Raw genomic sequence first — 25,472 nt, 5'->3', positions numbered from 1 at the left:
GACCAAACAAACAAATAATTATCACAGTTAAAATATGTGACCAAACATGCTAAATGTTTATGCAAAAAAAAAGAAAAAAAATTCTTTCATGGTGCTAGATAAGCATAGTGCTAAGAATTGCCATTTTTAAAGCAAAAAAGATAAAATAACTCAGGAAAGTTAAGCATTGCATATATATAAGTGGCTGCAGTATTATTTCAACTACCTCTTATTCTCATTCTGTTTATGAAACATAAACACTAAGCTAAAGAATTTAAGGAAGCTGATTATAACCATCTAAGGACTATACATTTACTAATGCTGTATTAAGTAAAGACTTAATATTAGTAAGACTAAAAAATAGGTTATGTATACACATATGCACAAACCTATTAAAAAAACAAAACCAAGAAGTCTGGGGTATGTTAAAGCAGTGACTACCAGATATTATTAGATATCCCAAAAGATGAAGTTGGACATAAAATGCAAAAAGATTTGCTAATTTTACCAATTACTCTGGGTAATGCTGTAAGAGAGAACACCAAATGACGCTTTTCCTTCACCTCTACTCCGAATCTTTAGTGCTCCAAATTTCAGAAAATCAGCATACTTTCTATATGTGAACACCCATCAGCCTAAATAGAAAGTGATTTGTATAAATGCACGGAGATGTTCAGGGACCCAAGTTGCTTCTGCAAGATAACGTGGGCATTATAAAGACATCTTAGAATATTTCTACTGGTGTATCACCTACTTTCCTTGATATAAACTTCCTCTTCCATTCAACTCCCTTCAAATGTTCAAAGATCTCACTTTTGACAAAGTACACAAAAAACTGGGCATGTAAATTCCAAACCACTAACATCTCCTATCACAGAAGTAAACTTGTTTTCAAAAAAATTAAGCTCTTGATTCTAGGCAGTCAAATGTCTCCCATGTCATATGCACAGTAGGTTTTCTCTCATTTTTTACACAAAAAACTGGGCATGTAAATTCCAAACCACTAACATCTCCTATCACAGAAGTAAACTTTTTTTCAAAAAAATTAAGCTCTTGATTCTAGGCAGTCAAATGTCTCCCATGTCATATGCACAGTAGGTTTTCTCTCATTTTTAACTTTTATTTTCCCTAATGTATGAAACATTCTACTAACTCACATTTGTAGTATCCAAATCTTCAGGATTTTAATTTAAAATCTACATTCCCCAGGTATGCCTTCTCAGACTGACTTACATCACTTTTAATACATCTCATGGTATTCATCCTCATTCAACCGTTAAGGTTATGAGTATTCATATTTATTTAATTTGGCAGTTCTTCCTAAAATAACATGATTTTTACAGCAATATTTACATTATCCTTTTACAACTAGATTTATTTTTATCTCCCCTCCAGATCAAGGCATAGTGAATATAAAAGCATGGGCTTTGGAATCACATCAGTTGAGGTTTCAGTACCAGCTCCACTACTTTACTTGTAATTTTGATTGACTGGCTATTTTTCTTCATTGGAAAAATGAGAATGATAGTATATTTAACATCACAGGGTCACACTGAGAATTAAATGAGATGAATAAGGTAAGGAGCATGCATGTGTTAAGAATTATTTTAACCAAATGCAAAGAACTAAAACTAAACATCAACAAATGTTAAAAGCTCGCTATAAGCAAAGTGTAATATCTAACACTTTGGAAGAAACAAGTACAAGTAAGAAGGGATCTTTAATAAGTCTTTACCTTTAAGAGGCTTAAAAACAGAAATAAGAGGTGTATAAATACAAATAGGCCAAAGGCAAGAAAAACAAACTAAATATTATGGGTAGCTGAAGAAAGAAGTAAGCCTTTTCTACTTCTACAGATTAAGTGCTACCTGAGAAGGGACAGGGAACTTAATTTCACCAAATTAATTTATTAATTAATTAAAAATTAATTAATTTAACTGCTTTCCAACCCTAATCCTCTGCTTCACCCCTATCAACCATTCATTAGTTCCCAAACATGGCATGCCACCATAACTTCAGACATTTGATTCTCTGTCTGGAAATCCCTTCACTTTTTCCTGGCGATTTTTCTGTAAGACCTCTTCAAATGTCACCTCCTAAGTGAAGCCATTCCACAATTTATCACAATGAAACCTAATTATTTGAATATGGTATATATCTAAGAAATTGGCTAGTGAGTACCTCAAGGAAGAACTGTACTCCATCTTATTTATTTTGTATACCTCCCCTCTGCCTCTCTACCTACTCCCCAGATTAATATTTGGTACATAATAAGGACTCAACAAATGTTTAATGAATAGGCAATTAATAAATTAATGACTATAGATAGCATTACTAGGAAGTACGGAGAAGAAAATCATCAACAGAAATTTTTGAGTCTGGCCAACTAGGAAAACATTAGGAAAAAAAAGGAAACCAAAAGCATTCTAGATAAATGAAACAACAACACAAAGACTCGAAGATGTAAAATTGAACTGTATTCTAAAAAGGGCAAAAAGTTCTACTAGAAGTTAAACTTCTCACAAAGGATCTTCATTCTTCATCTGTTTAGCCCTATTCTTCCCAGTGACAAAAATTATTTCTGAAAATATGTAGTCATAATATGAATGTCTAATGCTATTTAATCTTTACATTAGAGCATTACTAAAGTGCTAAAACTGTTAAAATCATACTTGAACTAAGTTAGGACACCAATACTTCTTAGTAAAGGAATGGCTTTTAATGGAACTATTGCTAGGAAGGCCAATATGTTGCTAAAGTACATATCTCCAATGAAAATGAGAATTCTAAAATATGACTAAGCAAACAAGGGAGTGTAGCAAAATCACTTTAAAGCTTATTCTAAATTAGGTTATTTATGGTAACCTTGCTTTTAAAATAGTTCATCAAATATTCAGTCAGTGTTCAAATTTCCAATCCCTGCACCTACTCCCCTCTACAGTTTGAGTCAAGATAAGGCAAATAAAGTCCACATGTTGAGGTGAATGCAAAATTATTTTAACTAGAAAAGGCTGAAGAAGTAGACATAAAGATTGCTGAAAGTAACTTTTTGGTACTTTTGCATCTTTTTAAGTTTGTGGCATTGGTCCTTGATTATTATTAATTTTAATTCAAATTTCTCAGCTTTCACTTTTTTATTGAGTAGTTTTACAATTATCAGCCATAATTATACTTAATTTAATCACGAATGACTGAAATAAGAAGGGAGAATAGATGGAAAGCATTTTTCCAGCAGTAAATGTAGTAAGAGAAGCAAAGAAGAGGTAGCAAAAGACAGTTAATTAGCTGTGTTATTTCCTTGAGGGGACCAGACAGAATTATTATTCTCTCCATGCCCTATCATGTTTAGCCCTACAGAGTAAGGTCCTCATTAAAAACTTACTGTGTCAGAGGCCTGCCCTAGTCTCTACAGACAAAACCTTGGAAAACTAAGACTGTTCCTGCCTATGCCAGGCCTCTGACTCAGTGCGGGTCCTCATCTAACACCCCATACTGAAGTAACTTCATACCAGATTTGTTTAGAGCCTTGGGCCAGCTAATCTTCCCACACTGTACCACACCTGCCTGGTCATCTTTTATTACCACCCAAAAATACAACCCTATCTATCTGTCCTCTCATATTTATTTTTTTTTATATCAAAACCAATCTATGCCTCTCCCTGATCCAACATCGAACTATTCCCATCCCTCCTATGACTTTAAATTGTGTCCAATAGGATCCCTTCCTGCAATGGTAAACATACTCACTTTTATCTTTAACCTTGAGGGCCACAGTGTTGCCATCATCTGTGTGTCTTAATGCCCATGTGGATGATCTTCCAAATGCCTAGCCTCTTAGTTCCTAGACTTAGGCAATTCCAATGACTTTCATGGCACTTCAGCTACTCTCTAGGTGGCAACACAATGGATCATCTCATTCATTCAACTGCTCTAGGAAATCAAATACAAATTCTTACTTTATCACACAAACTGCCCACATCCTTCCAGCTCTTTACAGGGCACTCACTATATTGTTCTAGGATTTCATTAAGTCCTCCAACTCCCTTGGATCCTCCACTTGTCCTTTCACATTTCTAACGTAGGCCAGAGCTCACTGTTGGTAATCTTAATTACTCTTTCTGTCATAATGTTCCAGAATATTCCAACCAATACTATGAGACTACTTCAAAAAGTTCATGGAAAGATTCATATCACTTTTCAATTATATTTTTTCATGAACTTTTCAAAGTATAATCTGCTTTCTTGACACCTTTTAATTCTGGACACTTAAGGGTATGGGAGAGGAGAAGGGAGCTCTAGACTGGGTCCATAACTTGGTCTCACTGAGTCTTTAGTGGCCCAGTAATCCTTTACTTGTTTTTACTGAGATCTCTTATTTCTCTCAAACATTATTCCAAATCTTCACTGCATTTCTAAACCCTCTAACTTAACTCATTCTTTCCATTCTTAACTGATGGCTTTCCTTTCTTCTATTTTAAGAAAACTGTGGTCTCCCCAACCTCTTCCTTTAAAACCTATCTACTGCCATGCATATCCCCCTTCCTTTATAGAAACCACCCTAAATATACCTGTAATTTATTGCATTTTTTACTTTTTTCAGTCTTCAGCTTTCTCATCTACATCTTTAATTTCTCCCTTTTTGACTGGTGTCTTTCCTTTAACTTACAAGGATCTCAAGTAACTACTACCCTTAAAATGAAGGAAAAACCTCAACCTTCTTAATGATACCAGACACTCTGAGCTATCCACATAAAAACACAACTCATGTCATTCACTCTTCAACATAAAGTAAAGCTAGAAAATACCAAAAGCCACTTCATTTTGCTTTCTGTCTTCAATATTCTGCATCTAGATTTTTCAAAAAAGTCAGTACAACCTCCTCATTCACATTCCCGTGAAAACCACTGGCATGCACTTCTACAGTTCACTCCACTTAGCTTCCTCTCTTACCTTTGTTACTACCCTTCTCTACCTGACCTTAAGGAGACCATCTATTATAAACTGTCCCTTGGACGGGGTTTGACACCAATGCTCCAAAATGAAATCATGGATTTAGAACTTCAACAGATAGCACTTCTTGCTCTCCCTTTCTACCCTTGTGTATTCTGCTTTACCTATGTGAATATCTTCTTCTTCCAAACGTGTCTCCTCAAATGAGCAACAGAATCAGAAAGTTTTGGAGTAGGGGAGGTAGGAAAGATTGTATAATCTATTAAAATACTTTATTAGGGACTTAAGAAAATTTTCTTAAAATACACGAAAGTCTAAATTGCTCAAAAAATGCTATACAAATGGTTATTATAGTTGTCTCATTTATAATACACTTTTCACAATCCTGAGGAATATCTATCTGGTTACTATAATGGAAAATTGTTTCAAACTATTTAAGGCCAACTTTTTAGCAACAGATGATAAAGAATTATTTCACTTCCAGAATAGTCTCTTTTTTCCAGAAAGTCAAAATCCTTTTCATTTTTAACCATAGGCACAACATTGAGGAAAATTTAAGATCTGATTTCTTTATTTAAAATTTAATTATAGATTTGTCCTTCTTCAGCTTAACTGCAGAAAAGCAGTAGACCAACACTCTCCAAATTTTCTTGATCACAAATCTATGGTGTGCATGTGTGTATGTGTGTATAAAATCTCCACTGCGCTATCATAAAACATAAACAAAAGAATATAAAAAAGAATGAGATCAATAAGTATAAATAGAAGTTCCAATATTTTCTTCCCCAAAGAATCATAGTGAATAACCACAGCTTTGGAGAACAGTATTCTGGACAACCAAGGAGAAAAACAATGGTTTGATACAATAACCTAACTTTATACATTGACTTTTAAGAAATTCGACTATTTAAAATACTAAGGTTTTGTTTTTTTAAATAAAATTTTACTAGTGCTATTTATTAGCAGTGTCATAGGAGCGCATACATTTGATGGTGATAAAAAAGGAAAAAAAGTATAACTTTTCCGGTTAAATTATAAAAAGTTTGAGTTACTATCATATTTTGTGATATAGCAATCCTTTGAACACTGGCTCCAACTATGCTACTGCATTTATCAAAGATATTCAATGAATTCTCTCAAAGACTAGGATTTAGCTTCAACTAGAATATATACCACCACCACAAGTCTAAAAATTCACCCTAAATTAACATAACAGTATTATAAGCCAAGAAAGATAAGATTCAAACTTAGACAAAACACACAGAACTAATTACAAAATGCCAACGTAATATACATTTATACGTTTTTGAATATATAATAATTCTGAATTTATAAATTTTATGAATTCATTACTAACAGTAAAATAAATAAGAAAGGGGGAAAAATGCAACAACTCTCATTCTCTACCTCTTTGAATGAAATTCAGTAGACCTAGCTTTAATTTACTACTTCCTGCCTATGATGGATCATAATAAGCATTAAGGGCCTTATCCTTGCCAAACTCCACTTTTATAAGCCCTTAAGAATTCAAGCACTTATAAAGTAAAAGTTAGTTAGTTGTGGGTTACCTCAGAACTGAAAAGCCTTAATTAAAGAAAGCCCTGTAATGAGGATACAATGTACCTATAATGCTTTCTAAAACCACCTTTTACTTACATCAACAGGGACCAGAAGACTCTTGCCAAGATGCTGATTAAAAGAGAGGCACCAGGCTTCAGTATAACCATTCATGTTAGGAACATACTTTTTTATTGTCTCATCATTCAGCCTCAGCCACACACCATCATCATTGTGGATCTACGGGAAATAAGTAACAAAAACAAGCCATTTTCTCCTATGAGGCTAGCAAGGGCTGAAAGACTGCAAAGCAGGCAAATAATGGTGGACATGGAGATTAAACATCTAGTTTTTGCATAAGGTAAATCTGAAAGAACCTCTAGGAGAAAACCAGCAAAGAATGGCAAAGCAATACGATAACTCACATGGTAAGGTTGTAAAAACAATTTCACTTCTGAGTAAAAGCATAAGGAATTCACACTTTAAGATAAATAGTTTAAATAGCAAAATCAGATGTTTCTCAAAAGAAAACAAGTCTTCCTTCCCCTAAGTTTAGATTTTAATAATGAAAAGTTACTTGGTTGTATTACTAAAAAAAACTGCACTGTCCAAAGTTAAAGCAATACAAGTAACACATTTAAAAACACATTTTAAAAGCTCGTGAAAAACTGCACTCAATTTCAATGATTTCTTGTACAGACTCTGAATACTATGTTTACCTGACTTCTTTTCACGTTCAAATAAAATTTCACTTTTTTTTAATTGATAAAGAATAAGTGAAATGTTTGAAACTCAAAGAACACATTCTATAAAACAATTTTCAAAACATTTCCCTAACTGCTTATAACATATACTAATAGAAAACTTAGCAATATTATTGTGCAAACAATACAAAAACTTTCTATGCAAAATTTATTACCAAGAGTTTCTTTATAAATTACCTCATCAATAAAAGTGATAGTTCCATTGACTTTCACTATGCCTATCTGCTCACTCTGAAGAGAAGGGTGGCTCCGGATACGGAGCCCTGCACTATCGTTGGCCACAAATTTTCGAACCTGAGAAAGACAAAGACAGCCAGTGAGACACGAAAAACATGGAACAGAGATCTTATAAGTAGTAAGAGATAAAATTAAAAGATTTGAAAGTACTATAATTCCGAGAACATTTCCAAAATTATTTGTAGCTGTTTTCCCTCATATTACTTGTATTCCCAAGTAATAGTGGCTTATCAATAACAATAGAACTTTTATAAGTATTAAAATGGATATTACTAAAAAAACTTAGAAAATTATTTATATATTTATAATTTCCTGTCTAAATTTTGAAGACATATGTTAAAAAGGATAAACGGCATTTTCTTCCTTTAAGAAAAGTCTGATATAAATTCCATTATCAATGTTTCCTTTTTAATAAACAGGTCACCAAAATTCCTGTACTTTCGCTTTAGATTTTGGAAATTAATTTTTCCTTTAACAGCTTACGATATTTTAACCTTGCAAACTTTTCACCTAATTTCAGTAGACTTGTTTTTTTTTTTTTTACCTTTTTGTCTTTTTTCGTGACCGGCAATGGATCGCAACCCTCAGTGTCGCGCCCGTACCGGACCGGGACCGGGAACGGGATCGCAACCCTCGGTCCGGCAACGGATTGCAACCCTCAGTGTCGCGCCCGTACTGGACCGGGACCGGCAACGGGATCGCAACCCTCGGTGTTGCGCCCACACCTCGCTCAGCCAGTGAGTGGCCGGTCTGTATGTGGGATCCGAACCCTCTGCGGGAGCGCCGCCGTGCTCCCAAGCGGCGCACTGTAGCAGTGCGCCACCGGGCCGGCCCCGACTTGTTGTTAATTGTATCACACTTTCAATAACAGAAAGTATACAACATGTATAAATTACTATAGCATTACAGAAAGAAGCCAAAAAAAGTGCTATAATTTAGAAATATTAAAATTACCATGAACTATTCTCCAAATTTATTTAGGGATATTTAGAATTCAAATCCTAAAATAAAGTAAAATATTAGATGTTTGATGGCTATTTTGAAGTATCAATGAAAAAAACTTAAAAATTTTTCAATGAATGATTCAGGGTGTGATTTTTAATCCCTAACCTTATTTGGCTGCGGTTCAGTTTTTGGTTTGATCAGCTGAGTTCCCGGTGGAATCATCCCTTTTGGGGGATCTTTTACTTTTACTTCTAGGCCAGCATCTGTAAGAAAAAGATGAGAAGTATAACATTTTAGAAGAGAGGGAGGATCCTTAAACTCAACCTTATACACCTTGACAGGCTATTTTAAACAACTAAAACAAATATCAGAATTCTGTTCTTTTAAAGACATTGATATTTAACAGGCTAAAAAAAGAGCAGTATTTGAAAAAATGTCCCCGTGGTTCTGAAGGAGTATCTTAGGGTTTCAAAAAAATGAAGGAGCTCACATTCTTTAACTAGAACTTATAATATGATGCTGAAAAACCTCAAAATAATAAAAAAGGAAACCGTAGTGTGATTAAACATTATCTGACAACATCAGATCAGAACACTGTCATCATATACCAGTCATCTTCATGACTGATAAGCAGTACCGTGGTTATAAAAGCTGAGGTTCTCATGTTAGACCACCCTGGGTGCTCCCACATCTGCCTCTAACTGTTTGATTCTCTGTGCCTCAGTTTTTTCATCTCTAAAATGGGAATGATAATAGCACCTACCTTACTGAACTGTTGTGAAAATTAAATGACTTAAAATATATAAAGTATGCATAGAACAATGTTGGATAAATATTAAGTGCTAATAAATGTTAGCTATTATCATAACCATCATTATCTTAATGAATTATTGTCTGTCCTTGTTTATGGTCAAGCAAATTCCTAGCCTACTGACGGTTTGGGAGCAAGTTGAGTTAGGAAGAAGAGAAGTTGAGTAGGGGAGAAAATGAATGATCCTAAGTAAACATTAATCTCTTTCTTAGAGCTTCATTCCAAAAAATGAATATAAGTGGATTTTTCTTATCTACTTTGTATCAGTTTCCTTTACCCCACTATCAGATAAAATGATTAAAAAACTCACTCTGCCTACTGAAATTTTACCAGTACATTTGGAGAAAAAAAAAAAAATCTCTTCATAAAGTCATTCTCGACTACCTCTGCTTTCTCTGCTTTTGAATTCCTGCAATAATCTGTACCTCTGTGAGCCACTACTTACATTTTACTTTCTATGATTTTTGTTTGTCTGTTCTATCTTAGCAATCTTCAGTAAATTGTTAACACTTGACGGCAACAGCCTTATCTAGGACAATGTTTTGCTCAAAACCAAAAAATACTTGGTTTTAAAAAACTAAAGGCTTTATGGATATGCTGAAATAAAGAGGGGTGCAGCAAAAACTGTGGATAGAGGTCTCTGGAATGGTATAGATGAATTTGATATATCTGATTCTATACTGTTATATTAGTGTATAAGAATATAAAGTTATATCAGTGTAAAGTACCTCTTTACCTCCACTGCAAAAACAAACTATTTAAAGCAGGGTACTTTGGTGGAATGTTAATAAGTATTACTTCTATCTCTACCCTGTCTCTTCCCTTCCTACACACAAGGGGTCCCATGATAAGGCTTAAACAAAGTTAGGCAATATTCTTAATTTCAGAACTTCTCAGAATCCTTAATATGTTAATACAGATTGTATGAATGTCTCAGGAGAGACTATAACATACTAAGCTTTCTAAACCTATCTTATCATAGAAACCCTTTTCCTTGAGGACCTTTGGGAAGGATAGCGTTATAAGGAATTCACGTTGGCAAAAACTTACCAGAGTTTTCTCATTCTGTTGATATCCTATTACACAGATAGTTTAAAAGTAAAGAAAAGAAAGAATAATGTCCAAAGGAAAAGCAGTATGTTTTTCAAAGTTAATGGTAGATAAAGAAAATTCATTCATTCACCAACATTTATTGAGCAGCCATTATGTGCCAAGTACTGAGCCAGACTGGGAGATCCAAAGACAAATGAGAAGTCTCTGCTCACAGTGCTCACAGCCAGGAGAGGAAGACACACACCATGAGGAGGAGATAAGGTATGCACAGGGTAATACAGCAGCATGGAGACCATACACCTGACCGGTCACATTAGGGAATGGAGGGAAGGCGCCATGAGGGCTACAATGGCTGAGCAGACACCTGAATTGCTACAAAATGTTAAGATCTTGGGACTATGCTAATTAAGTACTCATTACAAAGGAGAAAATGAAGCCTCAAATAAATTATGAAACCTGTGCATATGTATGATACAAGTTAAAGGGCAAAAGATGAACAAAAATATGATTTTGATTCTAGTTCTTTTCACTAAGTAATTCATAACTTAAAAAAACAAAAAAAAATTACCTATTTCAATGCCATCAATGGTAACATGAATAGTGTAGAGTCCTATAGCCCCTGGAGTCCAATTTGCACAGTAAGTGCCATCATTATTGACACGGATCAGCATGTTCTCACTGGGTCTGAAAGGAAATAAGATGGACAGCAGAAACTTTACTTCTGATTAAGCTGACATCATTATGATATTTCAGTAAACATTTAATTTGTTTGTATTATCATACTGCCTGGCAATCCTACTGCCCTGCCATATGTTTTCCCACTTTCCAAAATGACTGAATTCCTCTCCTTCCTCTCCTGGAGCTTCCACCCCCCACCCCCCCTTTCTTATTTTCAGCTATGATGACCTCACTTCTTTCTTCAGTGGGAAAACAAAAAATGAGATACAACCTCAAAGTTGTAATAAGATTAATAAACCTACCTTCTTCTGCCTTCTTTCCTGCTACAATGGAAGAAGCATCCTGGATCTTATCCGATGCCAGCCCCCCTACTTGTTCTGTGAATCTTATTTCCTCAAAACTTTCATGCTTCAATCACTTGTTCTCTCTCATGCACTGTCAATTTCCCCACTTTACTGGATCATTTTCATTATCTTACGAACAAACTTTAGAATCTCCCATCTTAACAAACACCTCCCCTTGATATTACAGCTCCCTCTAATAAGGTCTCATATCTCTACTCCCATTTACATCAGAAGTTATTTAAAGAATTGTCTACAAACCACCCCCTCCATTTTTTCGTTTCTACTTCTCTTCCACAATTTATCCTTAACTAGGCTTTTGTTCTGAACATTTCATTGCTGGGAAAAAAATGCAAAAGTAACTTTCTCATAAGTCTGTTTTGTCCTTGAAACTATATTTGCTTGCTCCAGTAGTCTGAAATAATTTTCTCATAAGCCTGCTTTGTTCTTGAAGTAATATCTTGTCCTTGAAACTATATTTTCTTGCTCCACTAGTCTGGCTATTAATCACTGCTTGAATTTTTGGCTCTGTAAGCTCACTTATCTGCACAGCCCACATATGCTAGCCTAGTGAATGCTGAGAAAAGAGAAAAAAAAAATGTAAAAAAGCTCTGGAAGAGTTTGCTTATAAAAACCTTGTGAGACCTGAGCTGTGGATCCAGATTTTTCAGGCAGTAGCTTGTTGGGACCCCAGGCGTAATAAACTCCTGACTCTCCAACCCTCTGAGTGTTCAACACTTCCTTGCCAAGTCTGTTTCTACAACATCATTACTATTGTTGACGTCAAAGTCACCAATAACTACCACATCCCCAAATTCAACAGTCATTTCTTCGTCCTCAGCAATCTCTCTGTAGTATTTGATAATTGACAGCTCTTACTTTCTTGAAATACTTCCTCCTTCTTTTCACTTCTGTGAACTTTTCCTGTTTTTTCTCTTACCTCACTAGCCATTCTTTCACAGTGTTCTGTTGGCTCTCCCTTTCTGACCACCCTTTAACTTATGGAATGCCCCAGGATTTGGGTCTAGGTCTTTATTTTTCTCTCCACACCATCTTTCTGGTTGATTTATCCATTCCTCAGTTTTAAATATCATCTCTATATAGGTTAATGTCAAATTTATTTGACATGAGTTTCAAATGGATATTTAAAGTTGCTTAGTTGGCATTGTGAATAACTGACAAGTACCTTGGCATCCCAAATTTAACATATCCAAAGAAAAACTCTTATCTCCCATCCCCCATCTTAAAAAACAAAGCAGGACAAAAAACACCTGCTTGTTCTTCAGACGTTTTGGCAGGGAGGTGTGAGGAGAGAGGGGAGGGCAGCTGGCCGGTACAGGAATCCAAACCTTTGACCTTGGGGTTCAGACTTCTTGATCCTCATAAAAATCATGACAATCTACATCAGGGGTCAGTAAACATTTTCTGTAATGATATTTTAGTCTATTGGGCCAAAAAGTCTTTGTTACAACTACTTAACTACTTAACATTACTGTTGTAGTGTAAAAACAACCACAGCTCATAAAGTTAGGGCAAGGCTGTGTTCTAATAAAACTTTATTTATGAAGATAGGCAGCAGGCCAAATTTGGTCTGCATGCCAACCCTATACTGCTGCTGAAGCCAAAGAAATCTCTGATCATTCTTAATTTTTGTCTTTCTTTCTCCTCCTACTTCCATTCAAGCAGCAAGGCCTGTTGGCTCTATGTTCTAGGTGTATCCCCAATCTATCCACACCTCTACACTTCCATTGCTAACTCCCTTCCACCCCTAGTCCAAGCCACCTAACAGTCTAACTCATCTCTCTATTCCCATTCTTGCTCCCCTATAATTCACTCTCCAGAGAGCAGCCAGACTATAAACCTTATTTATTATTACCATTTTGTTTACTTATTGACAGTTTGTTTCTCTGTAGGAATGTAAATGCCACAAGAACCAGCACCGTGTCTATCTTGTTCATAAATGTACTACAGAGCCTGCAACAGTACCTTCCATATCGCAGAGGCTTAAGTGTTTGCTGAATGAATAAATAAATTTGCTTAGACAAGAGGCTATTTTAATTCGGTTTAAAATGTGCAAATGGTCGATTTGTTCTCATATGACATGTTATAATTTTATACTGTTCACATTAATTTTATAAAAATTATATTCTTCTACCATACTGGAAATTTTGAACTATAATTAAGCCAGAGACAAAATACTACTTTCCTATTCCCAAATACACATTCTCAAAACTTTGCTTTTGACAGAAAACGTTCTACATTGTTACAACTCTTCTGTGCATACATATAAGAATAAATCAAAGTAATCTGTCAATTTCTAGTAAGTCATGTGATGTGATACAATGAAACCTGCAAGTAATTCTGCTTTTTCAAATTCACTCAGAGCTTTTTCTAAATGCTACGGAGGTGATCTCTCCAAAGTACAATGTACCTAATTATTTTTTACAAGTGTCTATTCTAAAAAGTACTTTTAACAAATAAATAAAATACTAACTCAAAAAATTTCCTTAAATCTGGTGTTAACAGAATTACTTGTGGGTTGAAAAATTAAGACATGAACCAAAGGCAAGTACATACCACATTGAAATCTCTCAACTCAATGGAGGAAGGAAAAAAGGAATAATTTTAAAGTAGCAAATATCAAACAGAAAAAACAAACTAACTAACCCTAACCATTCCAAATTATCTACTTTTATATACCAGTTATTTTTCTCCAGTACTTTAGTATTATGTAACATATTGCCAGTATTACACTTGAATTAAATACATTCTACCTGTAAATCTGCACATTATTGTACATGGAAAATCCTACTGAAAACTTAAAAAATGCTATAAAATATTTAAGTAGGGAAAATAAAGTTGGAATACAGAACAATTTTAGTGCAAGCAGCCGACAACACATTTTGGCTATGCTTTGAGAAGATGATCCTTACCTCTTAGGAGTTGGTGACGCAAAACGTAGTTCTTCAAATGAGTAGTTTTCATAAACCTTTAAGAAAGATACCAGTAATGACTTTCAAATCATTAGACAGGAAACATTCCAATTAAAATGATCTATAATTGGTAATCTCCAAAACATTCCAATTAAAATGATCTATAATTGGTAATCTCCACTAGACCTCTAACAAAACCAATAAAAAATTCTCTCTGGAGGAAGATAACATCACCTTAAAAAATACGCTGCACGTTTTATATCTATCAACAGCTATCTAGACTTGTAATTTTGTGTCTGCATTTGAATCCCTGAAATGTTTGTTAAGTAAATAAATGGTGAAAAATAAAATTTTTCTGATGACTAAAATAAATTACCTTCATCATGGTTATGGCAATATATCGAGCCTCCTTCACTATCATTGGTTCATATGAAACATCCAGCTTTGGTGATGCCAGCCCGCCAAAAGTCATGTCAGCATTAGAAGATGCAGCTGTTACTGCAGGACTGCCAGGAATCCTCTGAGGTTTCTTTACTTGCTCTTGCTGTAAAGATGTTTTTTTCTGAGACACAGGGACGGCTTTCACTTCCACCTAACCATCATGACATTATAAAAACCAAATACTATTATTATATAATCATCCTTGACACATCAAAAGAAGCATCTTACAATTATGGACTCACAACTATATAAATGTTATGTTAGCATTGGTCTATCTCGGGCACTACTTTCAAAGCCTTAGTTAACAGAGCCAGAATAGCCTCAAGTTGAGTTCACAATATGGACCCTGAACACAGAGTCAAACAGAGGCCTCATTTTCTGGAATCGATAAGCACAGATATTAAAATAAAAATAAAAATAAAAATAAATACCACCATTAACAAAGTGCAGGAAAGGATAGAATAAATCTACATTGAATCATTGCAGGGACTAATATTAACTTATTTTATTAGGCAATTCAAGTATATTTTTTCCACAATCTCAATATATTTTAAAGCACTAATCTCAATTTCAGCTCTACTGTTCCACAAAAGAAAATGTACTCCATTTAGAGAAGTCTTAAAAATTAGTACAAAATAAAACAAATCTTATACCTAACACCAACAGATGTTTCTTTACCATAATGAAGAAAAAGTATTATTACACAGCTGTCACCAACATAAGCCATTTGATTTAAGCAGTCTAAACTTTGCAATTCAGTTTCTTTAACAATAAAATAGAAATATCTTTCATCTACTTATTCTACTATGTAGATGCAAAGAACAGATTTATTAAGGCATGTTAAAATACTGAATATTGTTTATGAATTGACAAAGAAAAACACTGACCCCCAGACAACAATAAATTTACAAACAATTTGAACACTCATTAGCTCTTCATTCAGTTTTCCCTGTTCCTTACAGACACTACATTTATTGTCGCACGAACAGAAAATTCAAAAATAGGACCTTCACAGAAATAGAAAAGGTAACATAAATGACAGTGACAGAATTACTTAAGTAATCAAGGGACATCTCAGAACTGCAGAATGTCTTTAATGTTTATTGTTCTTATTAATAATGCCATTCTTTCTTTGTGGGGTGGGGTGGCTGGCCACTATGGGGATTAGAACCCTTGACGTTAGTATTGTCAACACCACACTCTAACCAAGTGAGCTAACCAGCCAGCCCGATAATGCCATTCTAGGGAGTCAGTAGTTTGAGACTCTTGCTGTCTACATAAAGTACAGTGGACAAATGCGTTCCATTAAATAACCATAACCTTCAGTTTGGGTTACAAAAGGTCAATATTTGGACTAACATAATGCCCTGGAAATCTTACAAACCCATTCTTATATTTAAAAAACAGCAGTTTTAAGGTATGTGATAAAATTCTTCAACTCAGATACATTTGCCACCAGTGAAAGCTTTAAAGTTTAAATGTAATACAAAGAAAAAAGTAACTGCTTTCAAATTTTAGGACATTTGATTTTAAATTATAGACAGTATTTTTATACAAACCATTTTGGTTTAATCTTTCTATAAAAAACCATGTTTACTCTTAGTACATTAACATTAGAAGTACATTTGCCTATGATACAATGAGTCTTGAAGTAAATCACTGAATAATTTTATACTCTAAAAATACTGAGATTTTATAGGTTGACAACCATTCTGCTTTCTTTCATAAACTTTGCTTCTTAAAGGAATTTGTTATTTTTTTCTTTCCTACATGACTTTTTCTGGTCACAAATTAATTTCATTTTATAAATTTAAAAAAACGTAACAATGGGCCGGCCCGGTGGCGCACTGCTACAGTGCGCGGCGCTCCTGCCGAGGGTTCGGATCCCACATAAAGACCGGTTCCCGCTCACTGGCTGAGCGAGGTGCGGGTGCAGCACCGAGGTTTGCGATCCCGTTGCCGGTCCCAGTCCGGTACGGGCGCGACACTGAGGGTTGCGATCCATTGCCGGACACAAAAAAAGACAAAAAGGAAAAAAAAAAAAACGTAACAATAACACTTGCTGCTTTAAAAAGCATTTGAAAGTCACTAAAATATTAACTGCCAATCAACTTTTATGTGTGAAAAAAAAAAAAAGAAAAAAAGAAAAAAAAAAAAACGTAACAATAACACTTGCTGCTTTAAAAAGCATTTGAAAGTCACTAAAATATTAACTGCCAATCAACTTTTATGTGTGAAAAATTAGCTATAACTACATAAAGATTTTAAAAATTTCTGAGAGCTAGGTCTAAAATGCTCCTAAGACTTCATATGCTGTCTATCAGGCTAAAAGTAAAGCAGATTAATTTTGTTTTTAGCTAATATGATAATGTAGTATTAAGAAATTAAACATCAATAAATACACAAATCACTTCCCTTAAGTAGTGTTTAGAAAAGTTTTCTAGATACAGTTTCTAAATTAGAGAGAAATCTGATATGGAGTTTGAGAACACTGAGGAAGAGGTTTAAGGCAAAGAAGGACACAGAAGAGAAGCAAATATATATAGGAGAAAGAAAGGAGGGGAAGAAAGAGAGCAAAGGCAAAGAAAGGAAGAACGATAGATTATATGGTTTAAAAAAGAACACAAAGGGGGAGAAAAAAGATAAAGCAGAAAGTCTGATTTTGAAATGCAAGATACAAAAGCACAGATATCAAAACAGAGACAAAAGGTGAAAAGGAGAAAACATAAGAAAGAAAATACGACTGAAGAAATACTATAAGCACAATAGTATGAACATTAAAAAGAAATTAAATGTTATGCTAACCTGGAAAATGATATTACAATGTAGTCACATGAAGAAGGAACTTAATCTTGTTGGCTTAAAGACTGTATTTAAGAGCTCACTACATACACTCGAATGTGAAATTCATCAGTGAATACACAATACAGAAGCCCCTGAATATACTAATGCATATTGTATTGTGATAAAAATTCTGCCCTTGGGTAGAGTCATTTTTTGGTATAATTATCAGGATTATAAAGTATTATTAAAAACTATTCAATTTTTTTATTATAATTTATGATGCTTTTTGCATTTCATAGAGTAATTTAGAGTGGGCACGAAATTACTTTGGTGTAGGTATGACCTGCCTTAGAAAAATAAGATAGAAAAGAAAATATCAGAGTATGGTCTATTGTGTGCATGTGTGTGTGTGTAATATACAGTATACACTATTCCATCATATATTTGTATGTTTGGGTCATGATGCAAATTCTTTTTTTTTTTTTTTTTGTCTTTTTGTCTTTTTCCGTGTCTGGCAACGGATCGCAACCCTCAGTGTTGACCCTGCACCGGACCGGGGACCGGCAATGGGATCGCAACCCTCGGCGCTGCCCCCGCGCCTCGCTCAGCCAGTGAGCGGGAACCGGTCCGGATGCGGGATCCGAACCCTCGGGCGGGAGCGCCGCCGCGCTTCCCAAGTGGCGCACTATCCAGTGCGCCACCGGGCCGGCCCATGATGCAAATTCTTACTGTGGGTCATGGCCAAAAATTTGAAAGGCACTGCTGAAGACTTTTTTTTTTTTTTTTAGTATCAGGGTAAAATGCTTTTCCATACAGTTTTCTTCACTGGTCTTAAGTCATGTGAAGAATGTGTTCTTAGTTTTTACTGAGTCAGGTAAGAGGTTACAATGGCATTGTGCTTCTTCATGCTATAAATCAAAGAATACATGAAGCAGTTGAAAGAATTATACTAAAAGTAACAATGAGGTAAAATTAGCCACTCTGTGAGCAAAAAAGGATATTGTGGCTTAATGAACTCTAAACCTCAAATAACCAAGTCACTTTGTAATATAACTTTGGACGGGGAGAGGACTGGGGACTGCCTATACAAATTTTCATTCGATATTGTTTTTTTCAGAAATACAATAAAAGTTTTAAATGAGATATTTACATTAACTGATTATATCACAAAGGACTTAATTATATGTATTACAGTATGCTTTAAAATGTCATTATTGTTTCAAGTAAGAGGTATCCAAATAATTCTATATTCATCAATACATACACAACTATTTATATTCCTTTCTTCTACAATTCAAATTCATATATTTCTAATTTATTTAATAAGTATCAACATTATTTTTAAAATGCAGTTTCAATAATAACAAATGCAGAATGTTCTTTAGTCTTAAAAATACATACAAAATTTGTGAGTATATTCTTTCATTTGTGAATTATTTTAGTCACTATGTATTGAGGACCTTCTCTCATGTGCTTAGCACATGTTTTATGGGCACTTTCTTATCCTTCCTTTGAATCAATGTAGCATGTAACAAAATGTAAAAAACAAACATGTAACTTGGAAAATTGGGGACTAAGTAATATAAATAGGTTATTTAAACAAATTTTCAGCATCCCCCATTACATATAAAGAGGGAAGGATAAATGGACTCTAAGAACTTGCCATTTCTAAAATTTTATCAGTTACAGTAGTCAGTGTATAGTTGTCTCCTAATTTAATTCAGTTATAATTACCTTCATATTGGGAACATGTACCACATCCCCATACTGGTCTTTTGTTTGCACAGTTATGGTGGTAGGCCAACCACAACGAATATCATCCTTATTCAGGATCAAAGATGTTTTCTGAGGATCAGCATAGGAATCTGGCTGAAGCCACCTAACGGTAATGAAAAACAAAAAAACAAACATTCATTAGCTTCTTCAATGATTAACATGAAATAAAGCCAAATGAACAAAACTTGTAACAAACAAAATGCTAAAACAGTATATTCATTTTCAATTCAGTGAGAATCACAAGTGTCTCCCCTAGAAACAGTTAATGACAAATTCATTAAAAAACATGCCAAAGCACATGAGATTTCTGATGTTTATGTACAATATGGAAATAATAGTAAAATCAGGAAACTTGAAATTTTAACTATGGCTAATTAAAAGTAACCAAGAAAATTAATTTAGGTTATATATAATTTGAAGTCCTGAGCACTCTTAATTCTTACTGAGGGAGGTCTGCCTTAATTTGCCTTCCTGAAAGCATGGGAAAGAGAAGCTTCCTTGTAAAAGTAGTGACAAGTGGCATTCTACTTGCCCAAGAGCAGCTAGGGTCAAGGTCTACTGTACGTCTGTTTCTCACACAATTTTTCAACTACCTTCTTCATTACCTTCCCTTCCATGTAAAGTTTGTCAATTTTATATAGTTTGTGATACCCATTATTGAATTCATTACATGATCTACATTCAAATTGTCCTGTGAGATGAGTAATAAGTAATTCTGTCATGCATTACATACAAGTGTCTGAAACAGTAGCAGTGAGGCTAACTTAAAAAATTTGCTATACCTATCCAATCACTATTTTGGTTTTTGAAAACAAAGAGTAATCTCTGTAATTATAAAATTAAAACCTGAAAGAAGTTAGGTTTTCATTTTTCTACTAAAACCATAAAGGCCAGAATATTTTTTTTTCTTCTCATCATAAAGAAAAAGCAAATAGCAAGAATGTAATCAATTAACAACCATCATATATTTTAAAGTAATTTAAAATATTCACTACTATTTTATACTTCAGCAAGTACAAAGCACATAAACCAGATTATTTTAGGCTAAATTTTAACATCCTAATGACTCCCCTTTCATTTCTCATCAGAAATGAAGACAGAGGAAATCCCTAACAGAAAGTAATTGGAGTCCTTAAAGTGTATTACCTGGCAAGTCTTCCACCACTTGATCCTGGAACACAAGCAATAAAATCATCCAGAAAGGACTGTTCATTGCTTTGGATTTGAAGTGGTAAGTTTCCTTCAAGTGCTTCTAATATAGTTGGTGAATGAGAAAGAGCTAACCCCTTTCCAAGAATACCAGAATGAGTTTTGCACACCTGTTGGATAAAAAAGAATATTTATATATTTTAAAATATAAAACTTAACTGCATGAATTTTTTCAACATGCACACAATTTTTATTTTATTTTATTTTTTTTGGCAGCTGGCTGATACAGGGATCCGAAACCATGACAGTGTGCACACAATTTTAGATAGGCCTTCTAGGAGAAATAATTTTCTCCCTATACCCCAATGTTCCTGCTTTGAGCCCATAAAGTACAAAATTTCTAGGAGGGAAAAATATGGGATATTACTTCCAGTCTCTTTCCTCTCTCAAATGTAAGTAACTTATCAGAGATCTGCCTGCTAGATAAACTGGTGCATCTCCTCCCACACCAGACCTGTATGTGTTACATCCCATTCATCAGTGCCAGAGCTTCCTTCTGTAGGTAGCTGTGGAAATCTCCCTCTTTTTAATTCTCCCTTATTGGCAGCTATCATGAGTAAGTCGTGTATGTTTTTTGGGATAGGTGGGTACCAAAGTCTTGACTTGGGCAAAAAGTGGGTGGAAGCCTGAATGTGGCTGCACATAAACCTCATTAGCCTGTCCAAGCCTTATTAAAGTCAAGAACAGAGGCAGATAAAACTGAAATTTTAGTTTTCATGTATCTGATAAGCAAGCCTAATGTTTTTGAAAAGAACTACTTTAAATGCTTAAACTCTAGTAACTTTTTAATGACTACATAAAAACTAAAAAAAAAAAAAAAAAAACTTTTCATGTAAGAAGATTGTACTTCAAGTAGTAATCAAATTTACACAACAATAACTTCTGCATTCTATAAACTATGCAGTTTCACACATCATGATCTTTAGAATCAAACAGACGAGTTCAAATAATGGCTTGGAATAAATTACTTGCTATGTGCTCTTGAGCTACCAAGTTAACATCCCTGAAACTATAAAACATACACACTGGTGATCAAATAATATCTCTCTTAAATGGCTATTATAAAATTTATATTAAATAACACATATAAAATATACAAAACACTGCCTAAAAAACAGTACGTGTTTAATACATCTTAGACCATCACACCTACCTTACATGCCAAAAGACAGGCAATTTGGGACATTTTTTTTTCCTTGAAGAGTAGCACAATAAAGATCTCTTTATATCTGGACTGAATGAAATTTCATATACCATAATAATCTGTGAAATGATAAACAGTATATGACCTCCTTGATGGCTCTCCTTAACTAGAATGTTGCCTGACACATATTAAGTGTTTATTAAATGTTTGTTGAATTTTTTATTTTTGTACCTTAAGGTACAACTTAAGATTTAACTTTTTTTTAACAAACACAAAAGCCAGTGGCTTTTTAAAACCCAGAAGTTTCTTAACATTACTGACAATGCCATGACTCCCAGTGATCACAACACAGTGGTCAAAATCATGGACTTTTGTTAGAAAACTATCAGAGGTCAAATTCCAGCCCAATTGTGTGGTCCTGGGCAAATTGTCTAGGTTCTCTATGCCTCAGTTTTTTCATCTGTAAATGGAGATAAAAGTCTCTAATTCACAGGGCTGTAGAGCAGTTAAAGATACACAAAATGTTTAGAATAGCGCTTGATAAAGTTAACACAAAATAAATGTTTTTTTTTATTATTACTGCTTTGATCAAGTCATGTCAGGAAATAAATAAAACGTAAAACACTAGCCCTACAAATTAGGAGACCTGGGTACTAGTTTTTATTTCCCAATTAATTAGATAAGTCACATAATTCTCTGAACTTCAGTTATTGTTAATTGTAAGATACAAGACATAATACTGACCTCAAAGTGTAACTATAAAAGTAGAGAGATAATGTTAAAGATATTGTAAGCTATGAAATACTCTTTATATACTATTTGAATTACTACTACTAACTACATTCACATAGCACAGAAAAAAGTATGATCTAAATCAGTTTGTCCCATATGTGTGCTCAATGTTCTCTGGTCCACAGTGAAATGAGGAAACTCTAAGGACATAATAGAGTCTTTCATTATAAGAATATAACCTTTCTCTTTTGGCTATAAACTGTCCTTCATTTTTTGAGATATATTTATATAATAATAAATAGTAGGTTTTTAAAGAGTGCTTTCACCTAACAAACAAAAAGTTATCAACCTAGTTCTGGAAAAAATGTACTTGGAGAATTTTACAAATCCATAAAATCCTACAGTCTGGATACAACTTATCCTATTGAGTGACTCTCATCCTTTCTTCTATTTTCATACCATTTCAATATGCAAAATTTTCCCATCGACAGTCTCAGTAAACAGTATGTTTTGGTGCTCAATTAACAGTACATCAGAATCTCTGGTCTGGGTTAAGTAGGTATTATAATTTGAAAACTGCTGCCTACGGATTCTGTCTTTTCCATCTTAATAACTAGCTAGATAAATTCAGACTAATGAAGTAAGAAAACAATATAATTGTCTCTCAGCAATTTTGAGTAATGAAATATTACAGATCCAAAACAGCACTTCACTGAAATATACAACTCATGCATTTCTATTAAGTGCAAAATGAGTTAGTTATGTAATATCTAAATAAATAAACAAAAAAATACAAGCAAACAACAAAAGCAACAAATTGATGGCTCCCAACCGCCAAGAGACAACTGGTTCCAACCACTTAAAACGACATATAAGTCTACCACAGTCTGAACTGACCAAATGTACCTACCTCACCTTTTGCTAGTTCCTATCAAAATTTATAATACAACCATACACCTCCAATTTCCTTTGTGAAATGTCTTTCTCCTTCTTCTACCTGGTAAAATAAACTTCTTTCAAGATGCAATGCAATTTAAATGTTCATGCTCTACAAAGCCTTCCCTGACACTTGGTTTGCTCTTCCTTCTCCCACGGATTTTTATCTACCTTGAAAGTTAATAGCCACCACACAGTATAGCAGGGGTTCATATGGGTCTCTCCCATCAAGGGGAGCAATTATGAGTTATTTATCTCTATAACTGCTGAAGAACATTAGAATGAAGTATTTCATGAATTAACCCTATTTTCAAGAAAAAAGAGGCTGATCTGAGTGAAAATACTGCTTTTAGATTAATGTACAAAGTTTATCTTTACAATGTTTGGAACAATACCTGCAATGCAGCCTCTTCAAGAATTTCAAGATCTTCCTCTAATTCATTACCTGTTGTGCAAATGAGAAGTTTTACTAAAATGTGTTAATACTTAAACTTACCAGTCCTTTGCATTCATCACACCTTTTTGCAATTCTGCTATTTCAGATTGAAAAGATTAATCATTCTGAATAAATCCCAGTGGCTTATGTTTTAAAATATAAAATATCTTCAGTGAAAATATAAGTTATAATTCTCACAGGAATAGTCAAGAAGCATCCATTGGGTAATTTGCAAAAGATATATACTACATTTATGCATATAAATGTTTTACCTTTTGAATTTAGTGTACTGTATTTACTTTCTTATAAAAAAAGGAGAGAACTAATTATTTCACATCTGAGCTTTTATATTTTGGCTGCCTTACAGAAGAGCTATACCTTTAGTAAACAACAGCAACTCACAGAAAAACATAAGATAGTGACTGTATCCTCTAGCCATTTTCTCCTTTATTGACTAATACAGAACGCATTTTATTTACTGACTTTTCTTTGATAGTTTAATTAAGTTACAAAATGTTACTAATAAAGCAATACTTGTTCAAGGGGAAATACTCAAATTGTAGAGAAATGTAGAATGAAAAATTCTACTACTATAACCAGTGCCACTTCCTTCCCAAAGATATCCAATACCAACAGTTTCTTATGTATTGCTCTAGAAACTCTGTGTACAAATCATAAATGTATTCGTACACATGTGTGTGGCAATTTACACATACATGAACACACATACATTTGTACAGATATAAGATAATGTACGCAAAAATGAAATCCTTTTCTGCATCTTGCTTTTCTCTCTTAATATAATTTGGACATCTTTCTTTGTCAGGCCATTCAGGTCTACTTTTTTTAATAGCTGCATACACTCTCACTGCAAGGATGTGTCATTACTTATTTAACCAGTTTCCAACTGCCACATGTTTGTTGCCTTTAGGTTTACAATCACAAACACTATGTTAACCCATTCATCAATATATATTTTGTACAATATACATTTGTTCAAGTATGTATGAAAAAACTGCTATGTCAAAGAGTACATACATGTAAAATTTTAACAGCTATTGACAAATTTCCTTCAAAGAGGTTGCTACCAATTTTCATCACATAAATAGAATACAGGTCTCATTTCCTGACATATATACCAATACCAAGTAGGAGCAAGGGAACTAAGAAGAATGAAAGGGACCAAGAAGAGAAAAGGGAATAGAGAAAAAAAGAAAGGAAGAAAGAAAGGACTGAGTGGGAAGGTTAGTTTCAGAGGGAGGAGTATAGATGGACTTTTGGAGGTGAAAATTAGGGAAATACAGTAATAATGCCTTTTTTTTCCAAATACTGTTAAAATAAAATGTTAAATCACATATAAATATTATAGTATTATTAAGCATTTTATTTTTATCTTTATCCTCTTGATAATAAATTAATTCATATATCATACCAATTTGCTTTATATAAAGAGGTACCATTTCTGCCATTGCTTCATTTCTCTGTTCTGTTTCACACGAAAACTCTTCTAAAGAGTTCTACATTCAATGTGACATCCCTTCCTCACTTTCCATTCTCTCTCAATCTATTCTGAAAGGCCTTATATTTCTCTTTTTACTAATATATTTCCAATTGAGTACATAAATAACCTACAAGTTTTCAAATCCAATGATAGATTTTAATCTTCTCAGCAGCATGCAAATATCCCATGAACATCCACTCTGCTGGTTTTTCTTCTACTTCATTGGCTGTTCTTTTGCAGTCTTATTTGCGGCCTCCTCTTCCTG

General features: G+C 34.0%; 1 protein-coding gene across 1 annotated transcript in view; it reads right to left on the bottom strand.

The window, feature by feature from the left end:
• MYCBP2 (MYC binding protein 2, E3 ubiquitin protein ligase) overlaps window positions 1–25,472 on the bottom strand; it is a 260,417-nt gene that overhangs the window by 74,933 nt on the left and 160,012 nt on the right. Inside the window, exons 45-53 of the mRNA XM_008570270.1 lie at window positions 23,666–23,715; window positions 20,396–20,568; window positions 19,208–19,352; window positions 14,625–14,840; window positions 14,249–14,304; window positions 10,865–10,980; window positions 8,598–8,695; window positions 7,428–7,544; window positions 6,586–6,726 (exon numbers count right to left, since the gene is read on the bottom strand). Coding sequence (XP_008568492.1) covers window positions 6,586–6,726; window positions 7,428–7,544; window positions 8,598–8,695; window positions 10,865–10,980; window positions 14,249–14,304; window positions 14,625–14,840; window positions 19,208–19,352; window positions 20,396–20,568; window positions 23,666–23,715 — 1,112 coding nt within the window. The remainder of the gene's footprint in view (window positions 1–6,585; window positions 6,727–7,427; window positions 7,545–8,597; window positions 8,696–10,864; window positions 10,981–14,248; window positions 14,305–14,624; window positions 14,841–19,207; window positions 19,353–20,395; window positions 20,569–23,665; window positions 23,716–25,472) is intronic.

The sequence above is a fragment of the Galeopterus variegatus genome, unplaced genomic scaffold (genome assembly GCF_000696425.1).
Source record: "Galeopterus variegatus unplaced genomic scaffold, G_variegatus-3.0.2 Scaffold587, whole genome shotgun sequence".
NCBI lineage: Eukaryota > Metazoa > Chordata > Mammalia > Dermoptera > Cynocephalidae > Galeopterus > Galeopterus variegatus.
This window is presented reverse-complemented; position numbering and strand designations above follow the sequence as displayed.